The sequence below is a fragment of the Antennarius striatus genome, chromosome 6 (genome assembly GCF_040054535.1).
Source record: "Antennarius striatus isolate MH-2024 chromosome 6, ASM4005453v1, whole genome shotgun sequence".
Classification (NCBI taxonomy): Eukaryota; Metazoa; Chordata; class Actinopteri; order Lophiiformes; family Antennariidae; genus Antennarius; species Antennarius striatus.
Genome location: NC_090781.1, coordinates 11,851,615 through 11,869,821, shown reverse-complemented (window position 1 = coordinate 11,869,821; position 18,207 = coordinate 11,851,615). Strand labels below are relative to the sequence as shown.

At 39.3% G+C, this 18,207-nt stretch overlaps 1 protein-coding gene across 1 annotated transcript; it reads right to left on the bottom strand.

The window, feature by feature from the left end:
- Positions 1 to 1,217: 1,217 nt before the first annotated feature.
- On the bottom strand, positions 1,218 to 11,305 carry tlcd1 (TLC domain containing 1). The gene is made up of 4 exons (XM_068317226.1): positions 10,701 to 11,305; positions 9,050 to 9,132; positions 7,418 to 7,500; positions 1,218 to 4,072 (listed from the first exon to the last, which is right to left on the bottom strand). The coding sequence occupies exons 1-4, from the start codon at positions 10,904 to 10,906 to the stop codon at positions 3,671 to 3,673; spliced, it is 774 nt and encodes a 257-aa protein (XP_068173327.1). The 5' UTR covers positions 10,907 to 11,305; the 3' UTR covers positions 1,218 to 3,670.
- Between the last annotated feature and the right edge of the window lie 6,902 nt (positions 11,306 to 18,207).

The window sequence follows — 18,207 nt, the reverse complement described above, 5'->3', positions numbered from 1 at the left end:
TTTTCTATATTTTTAGAAAGTAAATTCTATTAACTTCTTTAACAAATAGCTGGGAATACATGAGAAGGACATTAAAAAATACAGTTGTACTTGAATTCCACAGAATGTGCCGCTGCTGTTTACTAAGCATCTATCTCACTGTGTCAATCTGTGCAGTGGACGTTGAGGAACCCTTGTACTGCTGGCCAGCCATGAGAAAGTGTTAATACTTCAGTGGAGGGTAAATGTCGCTCTGCTTTCCACCAGAATCTTATGCAATGTGGAAAGAACTACCATTAACATCAAATATTAGACTACTTTGTTTTCTTACATTTCTTGTTAATTTCTCTTTCTTGTTCAACAATTAGTAACTCCTACGTCTATCATGTGACTAAAACAGACAGAAAATAAGACCTGGAAAGCCTTAAAGCAGTTATAAGCAGTACAATGCCACAGTTATTGTTGTAAGAATTAAAGCAGTTTGTGCTATTATAAAGGAAACCCTACAAAAAAGCTAGATGTCAGCTCTTGATTTCAGTTCTTATATAATATTGGTATATGGATGGGTATGAATTTTCTTGTGAACTGTTTTTGTAACGTGCATATGCCAATTTTTATTTAAATAAAATTAAAAAGTTTACATATGTTTCATTATTTAACAGAACTTGATGAGAGCACATTTATGTGTGTGTAAAGAGCATTATGTTGGCGAATAAACAACTGAACAGTCAAATGTTCTCTTAATATTTTCTGTACAATGTACAATGTCATAATCAATGACATGTACAATGTCCTAACATAATCACAATGCGGAGGTACCCCATGAGATGATGCAGAAGTCTGATCTTATGTGTGAACGATGTTTTCATACTTCATTCTCAGCTGTTGCCATGTGTACCTCTCCCCCGCGGGATTACACCTAAATAAAATAAATAGACGGGGGCAGTGGCTCAATTGGTAGAGTGGGACGTCCAATAATAACAGGATTCGCGGTTCGATTCCCGCACCTAGTTATTTGTTGTTGTCTTTGAGCAAGACACCTCACCCTTCTTGCCTCCAGCAACGGACTTGCTGACGTGTGAATGTTCTGGTGGTGGTCGGAGAGGCAATAGGCACGGATTGGTTGCCATGTTTCTGTTAGTCTGCCCCAGACATACATGTGTAGTCTACAGTCCCCAAGTATGAATGAGGAGTGAATGCATCCTCGATCCACTGATTCACAAAAATATGCAACATACTTGTGTTTTTAAATGTTTTTTAATAGTAATCATCCAAAATGTGGGCACTTCAGCAACATACACAAACGTAGACAAAAGGTCAAAAGAACTTAATTTCACAACATGTTCAAGCTCATACAAAAGCATAGAGATACTTTTCTGTGCTATATCTTTTATTTCCTTATTGGTACATTAAATTCATCTGTGCTTCTTTTGTGTTTTACAAAAGGCACTGTGGCAAAGGCACTGAACTCCACATCCACATCAGTGGGTACTTTCTTAGCGCTGGTTATGATAGGAATGAAATGTACTGAACATTAAACATCTGAAGTCCACTACTGGTGTTTGCTTGTGTTACCACTTGAAACATATCGAAAAGGAATGCACTACTGGAGACTGTTAATGAAACGTATGCTTTGGAAAAAGAAGGAAAAGGAAACACATTGTCATCAAAAACCTGTCACTCAATCTCTTCAAAAAAGAAGACTTCTCATTAGACTGTGTAAGCTAGTAAGTAAGGTACACACGATACTCTGCTATTACTCCAAGTAAAAGGCTGACTCGTGGTGTCTTGATGAGCTCAACCGTTAAATATCAGGAAGATTTAGCTTCAGTCAGTCTTCAATAACAATAGATTTCATAAGAGGACTATTAAATTTTGTGCTACCATTTTAATCAGCAGCTTTACATCTTATAAACTGGTTCACTCACAACTCAGCTTCCGTTCAGCCGGAGCTGGCATCATAGAGTTGGAGGGAGAGGACATAGCATATACACACAAGAAGACTCTCGCCACCAGCTGTCTGAGATAAAACAGTAGTCTACAACATATCTTAATAACACAAAGGGTCCTTGAGCATTCAGAGATAAATTTGCACAAAAAAGTTATGCAGATAGTCCATCAGAGCATGTCACTTGAAAATATTAACAAATACACACAACCCACGAGCCCCTCCAGGTGGAAAGCTGCCTGGCTTTACTCCATAAAAACACTGCTAACACAAACACTGCAAAGACAACTGATATGGCAAAATACAGTTAAACTGCTAGTGAAGATTTTAAGATTCAATCTTTTTTTCCCCCTCATTCTGATGGAATAACATTTTCAGTACGTGCGCCTCTTAACTTTCATAGTTTTTGGATGAGACGATTTGGATGAAGCCTGGTATCAGTTTAGTGAAGCTACACCAAACAGCTGAGCTTAGCACAAAGACTGGAAACAAGAGTATGTAGCTAACTTAGCTCAGTGCAAAGCCAAATAAACAAAGCAAAATGCACCGTACTATTTCTAAGGCTCGCTATTTTAAATATTTTTTGAATTTTGTTTGTTTGATTTGAACTAATGTGAAACAGTCTGACAGAGCAACACCAGTCTTTATGCTGAGCTACACTAGGCTGCTGGCTGTGGTTTAGTCCATCCACACAAGAGGACAGCAACTCAGAAGAAGTTTTTCAGTGTAAAATAAAACTTTTAATTTTAGATAAAACTTAAATGCAGTATACACGTAATAGTTTTGGGAAAATTGGAGAAATAAGATTTTGAGTCAGATGAAAATTTTGATACCACTTTCATGTCTGTTCTCAACGTAAAAGGTTGCTGTCATTAACTGTTACCTTAGCTTAAAATCTATGTTATATATTAATTAATTAATAAAAAGTAAATTGCATCTTTATGGGAGCATTTTCTTATCAATGCTCAGAGCTGAGCGGGCTCACCTACTATCACCTAGACACACCCTCTGATGGCTGTAGCTTTAGGTTTTTCTGCACAGACATAGAAGTGATATCGGTCTTCCAGAAATATTGATTTATTCCTTTAGATTACATAATGGTGAAGGTCAACTGTTATAGAACACCCGCAAGACCTTTTCTGTGTTTCAGAGTTGCTACAAAAATAAATTTGTTGCCCACTTTTACCTTTTAGACATGTTACTGCGTCATAGAGGCAGGTCTGGTGTTAAAGGCCGGCGACAGCCACACTGTGGATGCCTGTCTGCGTCCCATATGGGAATGTTCTTTTAGCATTTAAATACAACCCTGTTTGTATGTGATGTGTAAGAGTCACATTTTGAAGATTGGTCCCCACGTCTACTTGCATTGTGTACACACTATGTTGGCACTTGGTTGGTGGGAATGTCACTGAATGTATGTTGATTTTAAATGAGTTCACTTTTTTGGCATCTAGTTTCTCACTTTTTTTTAAATTTAATTTTAGTGATCTGACAGTCAGTCGTAATGAGATGTTTTGAATTTGAATTTTCAAGTCAAGTCATCTTCCAGCTCAATCTAAGCAGTGTTGCATTATATTTTTAACCTTGAAAACCTAAAGTATGGCTTTTAACCTTGCCCAGTAACACAGCTCCTGAGCAAACCCTCCCCTTCCCCACCAAAAGCTGTTTAGTGTCCTTTGTTCTTTGGCAGTGACACAAAATGTCTCACTCTTTAAAAACACAAAATATCTCTATAAACGTCCCTCAGTCAGTGACAAACTTTCTGGAATTGTTAGATGTCCCGTTCTGACCCAAAGATTTCCTTTCCCTATTGAAGAAGTCAGAAAGCAGTAGGCGCCTAAAATAGATCAGCATCATAATATTAATCAGGATCAGACAAAAGAAAAAGAATTTAACGCTTTCCAACCGCTCGTAATTGCAGAATAAGTACCAGGTGAGGTAGAATTGTGCGCCCAGTCGAAACACAACATACGTAATCACATTGATGTATTTGTTGACATGGTACAAAGAGGTGGAATTAGCGTTCGCCAGTTTCAGCATCAGCCTCAAGTGCAGGGTCACACTGTTGACCTCCACAAAGAGCGCTATCACAGCTCCGGATATATACACTTCAGTGCTGAGGGCATAGGAGAAACACGAGATCACCTGCAGAGGAGACAGACACACAAAGACGCTGTCACTCTTTACAACAGCTGATCGCCTTCATCTGAAAACTTATTGTTTTTATTTTCTCTGCTTCCTGTGTTTTTTTTGTTTGATTCTATATTTTCACTCCATATCATGTCATATGCTTTAAAAACATTTACAATATATCTTGGGTAGTGTATGTAACTTTAGTGATAAACTGGACTGGTCTACAAAAAGAAGGTTTACAAGTCAGGACGGAAACCGTTACTATTACAGTGTACTCATGCTGCTTTTTCATTACTGTGTTTTTCGTTACTGTGTCACCAATATACAGTGTATGCTGTAGCGTATCAAATGCAGGCATACCTCAGCTTACATTGTTTCGAGTTACGTCGTTCTTGATTATACGTTGGTTTCCCAAAAAAATGCACAAAAAAATAATAATCAAGTTTACTTTGTTTTACTCAACTTATAAATAATAATTATTCCTTTACTTGTAAATAAGGCGTCCATGATGTATTGGTAAACATCACCAAATTGTATTTGTAAATTTAGATTTTTTTTTCTGTACTATATTACATTTTTTCTTAATTGTTTGTAAGCTTAAAATAGATACATATTGACCAAATATTATTGAAAATCCATTCAGGACTGCACAAAACTGGAAACTATTACCGTATTTTCCGCACTATAAGGCGCACCTAAAAGCCTAAAATTTTCTCATAACCCCGTGGCGCGCTTTATAATCCGGTGCGTCTTATATATGGATTAATATTCATATTAATATTGGTTAAAAACACGATCACTGAAATAAAAGCCGGCAGTCTGGCCACCAGTCATGCCGCACTCCGCCACCAGAGGAGCCCCCTCACAAGGCACTCGGGCCCACGCCCCCTTACAACGGTAGTCAAGGGGCGTCACCGAAGTCCCGGCTCTGACTGAGCTGCTCTCAGACGGTAGAGCAGACTGTAGGAGCACCGGTGATTACGTAGCAAAACATAAGGAACTTTCAGCAATTCTATTAATAAAGTTGGACTGACTGACTGATCTCAGTATTTACTAAATATTTGGCGCCGGAAATAACCCACTTTAAACTTAATTGGTCTTAAAAATGCCATTGTGCTGTCATCTGGAATCTAGTGACGGTCCATTCTATTAGTCTGTGGAGAATAAAGGTGAATTAAAGACCCTCAAAGCTGAACTTCGAAAACAATATTTAATTAATTAACGAAGACGAACGTCGGAGCTTACATATCTGCTTCGAACTTCACATCAGGAAATAATCGGCTCTGTTCGCACTGACTGCACTCGTAATGAATTTAACCAGTTTTAATGTCAGGTTTTTTAATATGCGTGTTGACTTCTTTCTAAGATGGCAAAGTGATCAAGTGATCAGGTTTTCTTGATGAGGCTCAGAATGGCTTATTGACATAACAATAGGGGCCATTCAAGGTAGTCAGGAAGTCATGAATGCAATCGACTGCCTGAACAGCGCAGCTCTATCTAGTGGACGGATTGCGCAACTACAGCCGCTGCAGTTTATCAAATAAATTTTATTTATTTTTTATTGTGTACATCTTATAATCCGGTGCGCCTTATATATGAAATAACTTATACAACAAACAAACTATTGAGGGTGCGCCTTATAGTCCAGGGCGCCTTATAGTGCAGAAAATACTGTATTTTTGGTTTAGCCTGGAGAATAATCAATATAACTCAATACATCATTTTTCATCTCCTGTAAACCAATTAAAGATGTAGAGTGAGGTACACCTATACTTCATCTTTTTATTTATTGTACTTTATTTCCTTTTATTTAGGCAAATAATTAATCGCTTATTGCTATTCGTATTTCTTTCTATTCTTACTTTCTCCTTTCCTACTGAAACTCTATGCCACATGTGTCAAACTCAAGGCCCGGGGGCCAAATGTGGCCCGCCACATCATATTATGTGGCCAGCGAAGGCATAAAAGATCAGAATGTGCTTTGACCACAAATTTAATTTCCCACAATGCAGTAATTAAACCCGTTTTAACTCTGACAAAAATATTTTGAACAACGTTAATGTCCTAACTTGTGTTTTATGTTATTTTCCTTTATTCCCTCAAAGAGTTTAATCCTTGATTGATGGAGTTATGTAGGTTTAATAACCTGACAAATTAAAAAGATTTGTTATAACAGAGCAAACAAACAATTTTTTCTGTATAACTGTAATGTTTGTAACTTGGACAAGTAATAAATTCTGAGTTATTTAACATGAAGGAGTGGTTGCATTTATTTTACATTTATTTTACATTACATTGAGTTACATTTAGTTAAATGTAGTTACAATTATAAGCTACATCTGGCCCTTTGAGGACAGCTATTATGCTGATGTGGCCCTCAGAGGAAATGAGTTTGACACCCCTGATCTATGCTATACTTTAGCAACAGTTATCAATAAACTGTTTCTAGGATACAGTGAATCACATGATTTTGATAAACTGCTCATAAAAAAGTGAAAAACTGTTGATGCCGTATTTTCATCTTGAAATCCCAATAGTAGGAACTTAAAAAACATCAGGTGTTCCTTGATTTTGTATGAACAATGATGTGACTTTGACTCTAGCGATTATTTCTTCATGTCGCTACAGGTTTGACTGTTGCACTGGATAAACTAAGTGGGGGCCGCCACCTGTTCTACAGCTAGAAAGTCTATTCAGAGAGCTACACATCTATATGAGCCTGGAAACAGGGACAGGGACTCAAATATTAACATGACTTTAAAAACGCCGCTAAACATTTTTCACTTCACTAAAACAAAAATTTTCATCCGCATGAAAATCTACAGTATTTGATTTTTTATTGAAGTCAGTTTGAATTCATAGATTTAATTTGGTTTTTAATTTTAATGAGGTCAATAAACAAGAGTCAAGAGAGCCCACTCTTTAACTTTTTGTGATGTTTTTAAACAGAATGAAACAGGGTGTTTCAAGGACACACAACTAAACAAATAAAAGAAACATCATTCTGCCGGTATCTCATGAAGACAGAGGGCAAACACTGTCTGTCCTGTTTATCCAATATATCATTGCTCCACTTTGGATTTGTTTGTTTTAGGGGACACTCAATTAATAATTGAAATCAGTATCAGGATCAGAAAATCTTTAGGCTGTTACTTCTAATACATGTGATTTGCAACATACCCATAGGAAACAAGTTTACTGTCAAGGTATCATTGATATGATTTTTTTTTTTCTATTTTTGAATTGCGGAGCTTTTCAGGGTAACGCAAATGTCTTATCTGACCCAGAAATGAAACCCTGATTAAAAAAGATTAAGAGATTAGAAGAGAAAGCATAGTCATGATCATTCTGCCTTACCATGGCATGATGAAGTAAAAACTCCCATGATACTCTTGCATGCCCTGTCAGGATAATGTCAGATGCATCTTGCACAAAGTAGCCTATGAAGAAAGAGAAAGACAGTTGCTGGTATGTTATGTATTTTATATTTATATATATAGCTGATAGTGAAGTTAGTATCACTAGAAATGCTCTTAAAACAGCCAGGGTGCAAACCAGGACGAGATGTAGATTTATAATTCACACATGTCTGCAATGATTGTTTGTACTACAGCTCAGATTTGGTTTATCATAACTGTATTAAAGCAATGCATCAGCCTTATTCTCTCTGGACATCTTTAGGTGAAAAACTTGACTCTTTTAGCAAGATGTTTGTGAGAGGACATACACGTGAAAAAGCACCTGTTTGGGTTTAGTTAGATTTTCTCTTTTGCTTGAAAAAATAACTTTCAACTTCATGGTTTTAAGGTGGGAAAACAACGAAAAGCTATTCTAAAGGTTGTGTACAGTAAAAGCGATTGATGTTTTTTGAACTGTCAATTGTTGCAAATGGGATATGCGTCAGTAAATGCACCGTCCCGACATGATTAAGTGTTAGTGTTTAAAAAATTCATCCATGCATCCATTTTCTTGAAGACAAGACGACAGCAATCGTCTCATCTTCAGCCGCTTTTCCGCGGCTGAAGTTCCGTTTTATTGGTGCCAGATCTCTTTTATCTCAGTTGTTGTCCATCCCAGAGAATAAATATTTGTTGAAAAAAAGGTGAGTCAATCATTTCTCACAATTTTGAAAAAATGTCAGCAGACACAGCAGTCGTTGGGTGTATCAGGGAGGGAGGGCGAGTACAGGAAGCTGGTGGACGACTTTGTGTTGTGTTGTGTTGTCACCACAAGCAGCCGCAGATCGACACAGCAACGACCAAGGAGACAACTGTCTGCCTATCCGTCTGTCTATCTATCTGCACGTCTGTCTGTATAACAGACCCTTGTGTTTGGGAACACGACCTCTGGTGAATGGAGGACTGGGGCCTCGGTGGAGTTACTAGTTGTTTGCGGTTGTTAGGGCAGTTCTCCACAGATTTACTTCTTCATGGTAACACAAAGATGCAAATAAAGGACTCAAGCACAATCAGCACTGCTGAACCAGACCACCGAGTCCTCGTGGATTATCTGTGGTGTCCATGGTGACGTAGAGGTGCCCATTGGTGTGTTGGGAGAGTCAGGTGAAGGGGTGGGTCGTCTTTTGTTTACTTCAAAGGGGGGAGGTAAAGTTTTTACACCCGCTAAACAGGAAGATTCAGTCGGGCTTAAGGGTGAGAGAGACTATCCTATCCATCAGAACCTGTCCTAAGTGATATCTAGCAAAAGTGCAACAACTAGTCCATTAATCAACTGATTGAAGAAAAGTCTAAAAAATATTTTAAGAATTTCCAAGGAAAAAAAAAAAGTATTTCCTGGTTTTAGCTTCTTCAACATGAAAATGTGACCCTTTATTAATCACTCCAATCATGATCAATCTTTGACTTTGTTAGACAAAATATTAAAAAACAAAATAATAAAAACATAAAATACACCACCTGATGTATAACATGAACCTTCCACTGATTTCTGACATTTCATTGAAATATTTGAGTGTTTCACTTCACTCACCTGTTGACAGGCAGACAAGCAGGTAGGACTTGGGGGTGGTGAATAAGTGGACATTGGTCAGCGTCTCTGGGGAAGCCACCGCACTGGGGAGGGAAACATGCTGGGGGTTAGAAGTCTGTACCTGCGTCACCTAGACATGCATATGGGTTCAGTCCTGGACAAAGAGGCATGGCTGAGCCGAGACATTAACATCGGGCGGTCTGTCTTTTCTTCTAAATCAGATATCAAACTCAAGGCCCGGGGGCCAAATGTGGCCCTCCACATTATTTTAAGTGGCCCGCGAGAGCATAAAAGGTCAGATTGTCTACAAATAAATAGGTCAAAGTGTGCTTTGATTAAAAGCTACATTTCCCACAAAGCAGTAATTCAGCCCATTTTAACTCTGACAATAACATGCTGAACAAAGTTAATTTCCCAACTTGTGTTTAATGTTATTTGTCTTTATTCTCTTGGATAGTTTGATCCTTGATTGGTGGAGTTTTGTGGGTTTCGATGTTTGTGTAGGTTCTCAGTTATCCAGGTCATGGTTATCCAAAGTCGTTTAAATCAATCAACTGGACTTTAAGAAAGTTCCTTGAAGATGTTTCGCCTCTCATCCAAAAGGCTTCTTCAGTTCTGTTCAATCAATTGATTTAAAAACAGCTTTGGATTTGTGGGTTTCATAACCTGACAAATTAAAAGGTTTTATGTTATAACTGAGCAACAAGCAAACGTATTTTTTTCTGTGCGACTGTAATGTTTGTAACTTAAACAAGTTATTTAACATTGTTTAACGCTGTGCTGATGTGGCCCTCGGTGAAAATGAGTTTGACACCCCTGTTCTAAACCCTACATTAACAAACTAGTTCATGTTGCTACTACTACTTGTTTTATGTCCTGTAGGCCAGTATTAGTTCTGGATATCTGCTGTTAAATGTCTTATCGCTTCCTGCTACTACTTTATAAAAGGGGCACACCTCAAACTGCATGTTTCTATGTCTCCCCTCCCAATATCAACACAAGACAGCATAATTATTGTTAATACACGACCTGCAGTCCCTAAAGCACTGCACCCCATCACATGCTTCCCTGACGCTCGTTCTCAGTCTGTAAACTTCCTCCTTCCTCCCTTCGGTTATTAGAAACTAAACAAAATTGCATATTAAATGTGACCAACATGGGTTGAGGATTCAGATGGTGTAAACTTTTTCTTCTACTATAAAATGACTCATATGCATCGTCCCCACCCCAAAGAATAGATTCTCATGATGCTTTCACAACCATGTGCTAGCAGGTTTTTCCAGTTCATTTGAAGCTGCTTCTTGAATAATCATGGCCCACAGTTGAAGGTTAATCCTGATTATTCCCAAATGAAGCACAAACTCACCCGCACTAGTGAATGATAATGACAGCCACAAACTGTACAGTGGTATTTCCCTCCCTGCAAAGAAATGCCACTGTCTTCCCCCCTACTCACCCTGTTGAACAGGGCTGCCACAAACTGTCACTGCTGCACACACACATACAGACACACACACGCACACGCACGCACACGCACACACACACACACACACACACACACACAGACATCCCACATACAATGCACAATGTGGACAGTGAATAGACAATGGTGTCCCAGTGTGGACAGCCAGATGTTTGGATGGAGGCTCACCAGGACAGAGACCACACTGCGGTCAGCAGGGAGTGCACTATGGACACCGACAGGTTCCTCCACTTCCAGCAGCGCAGGTCATCCTGAACCACCACTTTGGGAATGGGCAGCCCCCGCAGCAAATGGTGAACCCCCCTGAAAACCAGAGCAAACCCCAGCACTGACAGCACCAGGTGATCCTTCAGTACAGGCACCAGGGTGTCCATCCTCTGCTCTCCCCCTCTCTCCTTTCTCTCCCTCTCTCTGGGTGTTTCTTCTCCGCCTCCCTCAGTGCGCTCCCCTCCTTTGGACAGCTTTACGCCCCTGACAACGTGTCCTCGCTCCAGTGACTGACAGATGTGCGCGGAATGTGATGGGAGCGCTCCTCCAGACAGGGGGGTGAGGACCAAGATGATTTCTCCTTCAAGTGAAGAGTTGGTGAGAAACTCTTCCCACAGTTCGGCTTGCAGGGGATTCCCGTCACGGCTCCTTCGAGGGCGACCGTGTTTTTCTTCACGCAGCGCCTTGTTGCGCTCTGCGTCGCCGCCCTCAGCCAGCTTCTCCGTGTGGAATGAGGTTGGGGAGTGGCGCAAAAGGAGCGGGGTGGGTGGCGCCGCCGCTCTAGTTAACGAGGAGAGACCAGGAGGGGCGCAAACTGTCATCCAGTTGAGAAAAGAACGAGTTTGCGGAGCTGCTGACTTTTTAAAAAACATTTTTTTTACGGAAGCCCAGTTTTGCCAATATGTGGAAAAATAAGGAGTAGAATAAATTTCTTGAAATAAGTTTCTCAAATTACTGAGAATATTTTATAATAGTGACACAGCTCTTTGTAAACAATCGTGTTAAAGTGTTATTTGACACATAACATAACGTTAGAAATAAGACGCGCCACGTGGGTGACCCTCAGGCTGAGCTAGAAGCAGAAAACACCGCAGCTCATTTTACTTTACAGGTTTTTACTAACTGGGTTCCATTTATTGACCTACAAAGTTTACAGCTTTTTTTAGAGCAGTACTCAGCTATATTTCTTTTTCACCTTCCGGATTAACATTTATACCGAGAGGGGTGCAGATTCCAAGCGATCAAACGGCGTTATCACGTCCATAATCAAAGTGCAGCCATGCAACACGCACTGCTACCAAAGGTGAAAGCATGAGCGGATGTTTGTCAGTCAATCACCAACGTTCTTGATAGATAAGAACATCGTGACATGAACACTAAATCGCATCAAACCTACGATTACGCAACCTGTAGTTTGCTCCGACTAAAAGCAGGTTTGTGAACAGGTCAATGTGGTTGACCCCATCGTGCGTTCTGCGGGACGTAATTTTGGTGGATCGTGCGTAAACGCCACTGCGCCCCGGAGCGACGATCTGTTAGAGATATGTAAACACACGAGTCCCGTGGCCTTCATTTACTGCAAGAATTTCAATAATTTAAGATGTTCTTTTCATTCCTCAGGATTGTGCTGCGTTTTGTCACGTCCATGTTTTAACAGACATAAACCCTGTATGACGTTTTCAGCAGAATCATGACTGGGCGCATGGAAACAATTATTATGAACGTAGCTTCTCTAATTTCTGTATTAGTCAAGGTTTCCACTTCCATTTTATTTATCTATTTATCTATCTATCTATCTACACACACACACACACACACACACACACACACACAAACACACACCACACACACACACACACACACACACACACACACACACACACACACACACACACACACACACACACACACACACACACACACAGCAGTGACGTGTGGTCCTGACCTGGTATTTGTATTATAAAGTTATTTTTCGTTTAACGTCACCAATTTTAGATTATTTTACTCAAAATCGCTGAATTTTCACATTCATTCCTTCATTCATTCATTCCTTCCTTTTCTATCCGGTTGTTCTTTTGTAGTGGGACTGGGGAAGCTGGAGCCTATCACAGCTGGCATAGGGTGTGAGGCGGGGGAAAGTCTGAGCATGATGCCAGTGCACCGTGGAGCCACACAGACAGACAAACACGCATGCACACATTCACACACTACTGTACAGGTAATTTGGGACCGGCTAATTAACCAGAAGCGCATGTTTTTGGAGGTGGGAGGAAGCCAGAGAACCCGGAAAGAAGCCACACTGACACGGGGAGGATGTGCAAACCCTGCAGAGAGTGGGATTTGAACCCGGAACCGTCTTGCTGTGCAGCGACAGCGCTACCCACTGTGCCACCGTGCTGCCCGAATTTTCACATTTACCGTTGAAATACTGAGACGGAACCTGTGGTGAGGCACCAGCCAGTCAAGCCTCACCATTAATTGCGCAATGGCTCGGCTAGCTGTGCTGGCATGCCATACAGTGAGACCGTAATGTTGCTCTTCATGTTGCTATTAACATGTTATAACACGTTTGCTATATGAACTTAATTTCTACAGTTTAGGTAATGTATATAATGTGCAGTGTTTTTTTTGTCAACAACCTTATGTGTGTAACGTCTTTCTTGAGTTGAGCGCTCCTGAAACTGCTGTGAAAAGGCACCAAGTGAGGCACGCAGTTCTCCTGCCTCATGGTAGGGGGCGCTGGTGATCCCAGGGATTCTTCGTGGGACTCCTGGGCCGCAAAATATGTGACAGAAAACTCTATGCAGCAAGTCAAGTGCAGTCATTCATTTGTTTTTTTCCGTTCACCTTGCCTTACTATAAAAATGGAAGATTACATATCTCAACTCAACATTTTTTGATGCTTTTGTTCAGAAGGAGCTGAGCATAGACTTAATTTATAAGTAAACATAATATATATAAACATGTAGTTAACAACATAACATTTTTTAAATTAAATGTGCTTATTTGTGTGTTACAGTTTGTATGTGTAAATAATTCTGCTACAAGGCTTTGAACATAACCCACTTACTGTTGCTAAGTACCGTAAATGGTGAACACTGTAGGTTCATATGTTTGTAAATCTGATTATGATGAAGTCAGTGCCTCACCAGCCATGAACCTCACCGCACGTCACTGACACACATGGTTAGAGTACCCACCGTAAGCGGAACAAGCGGTAGACGATGAATGAATGAATGAATGAATGAATGAATGGTTAACGTGAATTGAATGGCCCGGCTGAACGGGCCACTTGTCCAGGGTGCTCCCAGCCTCCTGCCCAAAGTCATCTGGTATAGGCTCCAGCAACCCGCCCTCCCCCACTTCACAGAGTAAGCAGTTACACAAAATGAACTAATAAAAGGTGCAGCAAAGCCACATTTCTCAGTCGTTGCCTAATTTCCCATGTTTGTGCTGATGATTGTGCTTATTTTACTCCCAGATTAGCAGACATTTGTTTAACATTCTGGAATTTTTTTATTTTTTTTTTACAAACAATCATATAGGACCTTCCTGCTGAGGAGGTAAATTATTTTTTAACAGCACTCTAAATATAGTATCTAATATTATTTGACATGGTAAACAGTAACTTTGTTCAACCTATCCTAAATTCTGCAACTTGGATTTTAATCAAATATAATATAAAACCACTAATATTATGTTCAATATAATTTTCTTCTTCTGTATGCTTTACTACAATTCTCTTATTATTACAATGATTAACTTATTGTTTTATTTAGCCTCATCATATTCATTGTGTTCTCACTTGATGATATGCATTTCTTTAATGGAATATCAAACCATTGTTTCCCTTTAGTTCATAGTGGACTACAGACATCAGCTGAATCAAATATTGTTTGCAATATCAGCATTAAAGGCTGTTGTTTTATGTGCAGACATGATTATAGTGTAATAATGCCCATCTTTTATGTTTGCTGCACAACAATATATATGATATGTTATATGGGGAGTCTAAGAGTAACTCCCTCCTTCTTTGGACATAACTCTGCATAAACACAAAGTGACTCTCACACCCCCCCCCCCCCCCCCCCAAGCTGGCCTCCTTGTTTCACAGCCAGGAAGAGAGGCCAGCAGTAAAAATCTGCCATTACCACTAGTCTGCATGAGAGATAACCCCACACAAAAGGAACTTACTTTTCTTATATTGCTCAAACATTTGCCAAAATTTCTGACTAATATGTTTCTCTAATTATGCCATTTATCCTTTTCTTTCTTACACACCCAGGATTCATGTTTTCCTTCTTTCCTTTAAAGGTGAAGGCCCATAGGTTCCTTTCTCACATCTGTTCCACATTTATTAATTGGTTCCTTGTGTTACAAAGAAATACAGATCAATAAAAATACTGTCCCTAAATCAGAAATAGGTGAGTTAATGTTAAGTAATTGAAGCTTTAAATCAGTAAACACTTTTATTGTTGCACAAGGCTTTGCATTTCTTTTTGCCCTAATTCCTTAACTTAATTAATGCATTTATGACACCTACAGGTACATTCTGCCATCTGGTGTTGATCTGACCATAGTAATTTCCCATCTTAACTTCCCCTTCTATCTCTTGCACAGTATTGATATCAACACATCCTCAGCTGTCAGGTACCTTCTGCTGTCTTCTGCTTCCCTACTCTCCAGACTTCCCTTCTTCTCACCTCTCCTCCTGCTAGGGCAGGACAGGAATTCATCAAAAGTTTATAAGATGATAGTCACTCATAACATCTTTCTAAAGAACCAAAATCAAAAACTCATGAAGCAGTCATGTGAGTTTATGGAGTTCCACATTTGAAAGCAGAGATGTTCCTCTGTGATACTGACTATGTGTACCTACAGCAGTCAAGCAATGACTTTTGGAAAAACCAGTTCACTGCAAAGCTGCATCTGGTGTTGTGTTTGTTAAGTTTCCTTCTGATCAGGTTTACCACTACCAATGTTGATGGTTTTTGGCTACTGTCCCAAAGAAAAATTGTCCCAGGACATGATCTACAGTTTAAAAACAAGCAGCCAGATGGCAGCAAAACATCATCTGAAGAAAAAACGTCTTCAACAAACTCTGGTCCAGTCCATTATGAAAGTACAATAAAAACAATGTGGGCGGGGAGGTAAGTATCAAGTAAGAAACTCTCTAGGCAAAATAAATATGTATTTATTGAAAGTCATGTTTTGCCATGAGCAAAACAGAATTGAGAGAGGACTGGATATCAGTCATCATTGTTAATGTGTCTATATGGTTCTTTATATGACCTAAAGCATGAAACATGAACTCTATAAGGCATCTTGTTCAGCACAAACTTATCAGTAACACAAACACCCTGTGGTTAAAGAGACAAACGTAACCTAATACAATTTTTTATGTTCCCTGTTTACCTTATGGTTGTTTTGTTTTATTGTGAGAGACTGAGAGACTGACAAACTTGAACTTCCTTACGGCTTCAGATTCCTGAAGAAACAGCTCAGAATTTCTAATTGCCAAAGCATAGACACCATACTTTGGTAGCTGCTGTTGTTTTGGGGTTTTTTTTCCAATGTGGATGTTAAGGTCTCCCAATATTATGTATTTGTGTCGATCAAGAATCTGTGCGTCTCGTTCAGCAGCGAACCACAGTGATCTTTGGGGGATTTTTTTTTCCCCCTGAGGCTTGTTGAGAAGAGCTACTGACTTCAAAGAGTCAATAAAGAGTAAATACACAAGGGGTTAATTGATTTCCAGGGAGAACATCATTAATAAATAGGCAAAAATATGTCTGTCCTGGTCAAGAGTAGATTCTATTTCATTGTCAGGGGGTCAAATGGCACACATTTATTGGAGGTTACAGCAGCCTGGTTTAGTGGTGAATTTATTAAATGCATTTTTAAAATATATGTTTTTATTGGATTGATTCATTTATTACATCTATTGTGTATCCATAAATGTTTTGGATTACTTGGTATGACCCATAAGCATAGGAAATGTTAATGACTTTAATACATAACAAGAGAAAAGACTATTTTCTCCCCAAATATCTAATGTTAACAATTCAGTTAATTTATATGGTGCCTAAACACCAGAGATGGTAATGAGAAAATTACCATAAGTTATTACAAATCTATTGAGTGGATTGTCATAAGAATTTAATTATGAGTTCATTATTTGGTCAACAAATAAGGCAAAGATAGTCATAGAATATTAATGGTTCAGTTTATTATTATATTTATAGCGGTTTCTCTCCCATCGTGACGCCTTAAATGAGACATAAACATGTCCTTTCAAAGGTGAGAGAGAGGAAAGCTTGTGTCACCCACCACTCCCTGTCATTGCTGAAGAAATATCCAAGTAGTACCAGTTCCCTGAGTCGAGAGTCTTATGGCTCAGCACCAGTATCGTAAACAGTGCATTCCTATTCACTGACTGTTTTGTCTTCAGGCAGATCTGTTCTTGACAGGCAACAAGGCAAATATGTAACTAAGCTGGTCTGAGGAGTAGCGTACCACGAGGCTCCTTCAGGCGCTGCTCTGTGGAGATATTATACCCCTGAGAAAGAACAAACCACTGTTTGTGAAACTACTGTCTCATCCCTCTTCCCTGTGCCTATCTTCATTTTAAAATCTGTAAATTGTAGAGAAAGGGTTCAATTACTAGAAGATCACTGTTTGTGGTGAAATACTATTATTTCAGATTGATGATAATAGTGGAGGCATGCACTTCGGCACAAAACAGAGAATGCTTTGTCGCAGCACAAAGCATTTATTATCTTCATTGTTACAGAGAAATAGTGCTCATGCAGCCTCCTTCCTGCTATCTCAGACAAGGGGAAGGTACTTTATAATCACTGGGCGTCTGACTGTAAGACAGACTGATGGCCATGCTCAAGCTGCTACTCTGATTACCCCAGTCGCCCTTGTTCTCTGGAAACAACCTAAGTCTTGGTTTTAACAAACTGCTGTTGTTATTTTTTGTGTGTATTTTGGGGATTTGGGTCGTACTGTAGAAAAAATAAATCATTGGAGGAGATATTTCCTTTATTATGACTTTGATTATATATATGCATATATATAAAGATAAATTAAAATGTACTGTATATGCAGCATATATATACACATACATAAAGATAGATAGATAGGTAGATAGATAGGTAGATAGATAGACAGACAGACAGACAGACAGACAGACAGACAGACAGACAGACAGACAGACAGACAGACAGACAGACAGACAGACAGACAGACAGACAGACAGACAGACAGACAGACAGACAGACAGACAGACAGACAGATAGATGGATTTTGATGCTTTGGATTTGTCACTGATGTAGAAGTAAATGATTTAACCAGCGATGGTTGAATAACATTTAGCTGGTTCCATGTCATGATCACAACAATCAAACCATCAACAAATACTTGTACTTGTGTCTCTACTGTGAAATATAATCTTTGCTCTTCTCTCAGTATAGTTGTCTTTACACAGAAACTGGACAGCACTCAGATAAAATGAACCTCCTTAATGTCATTGTCACTAAAACTATAACCAGAAAATAGTTTGTGCACTATGTCGAAATAACATTCTTTACCAGTTGTTCATCAGACCTCTGAGAGGATAAATGCACACATTGTATGAACAACACAAAACTGTATTGCGCTTCGTCCTTTTTTGCCCTCGCTG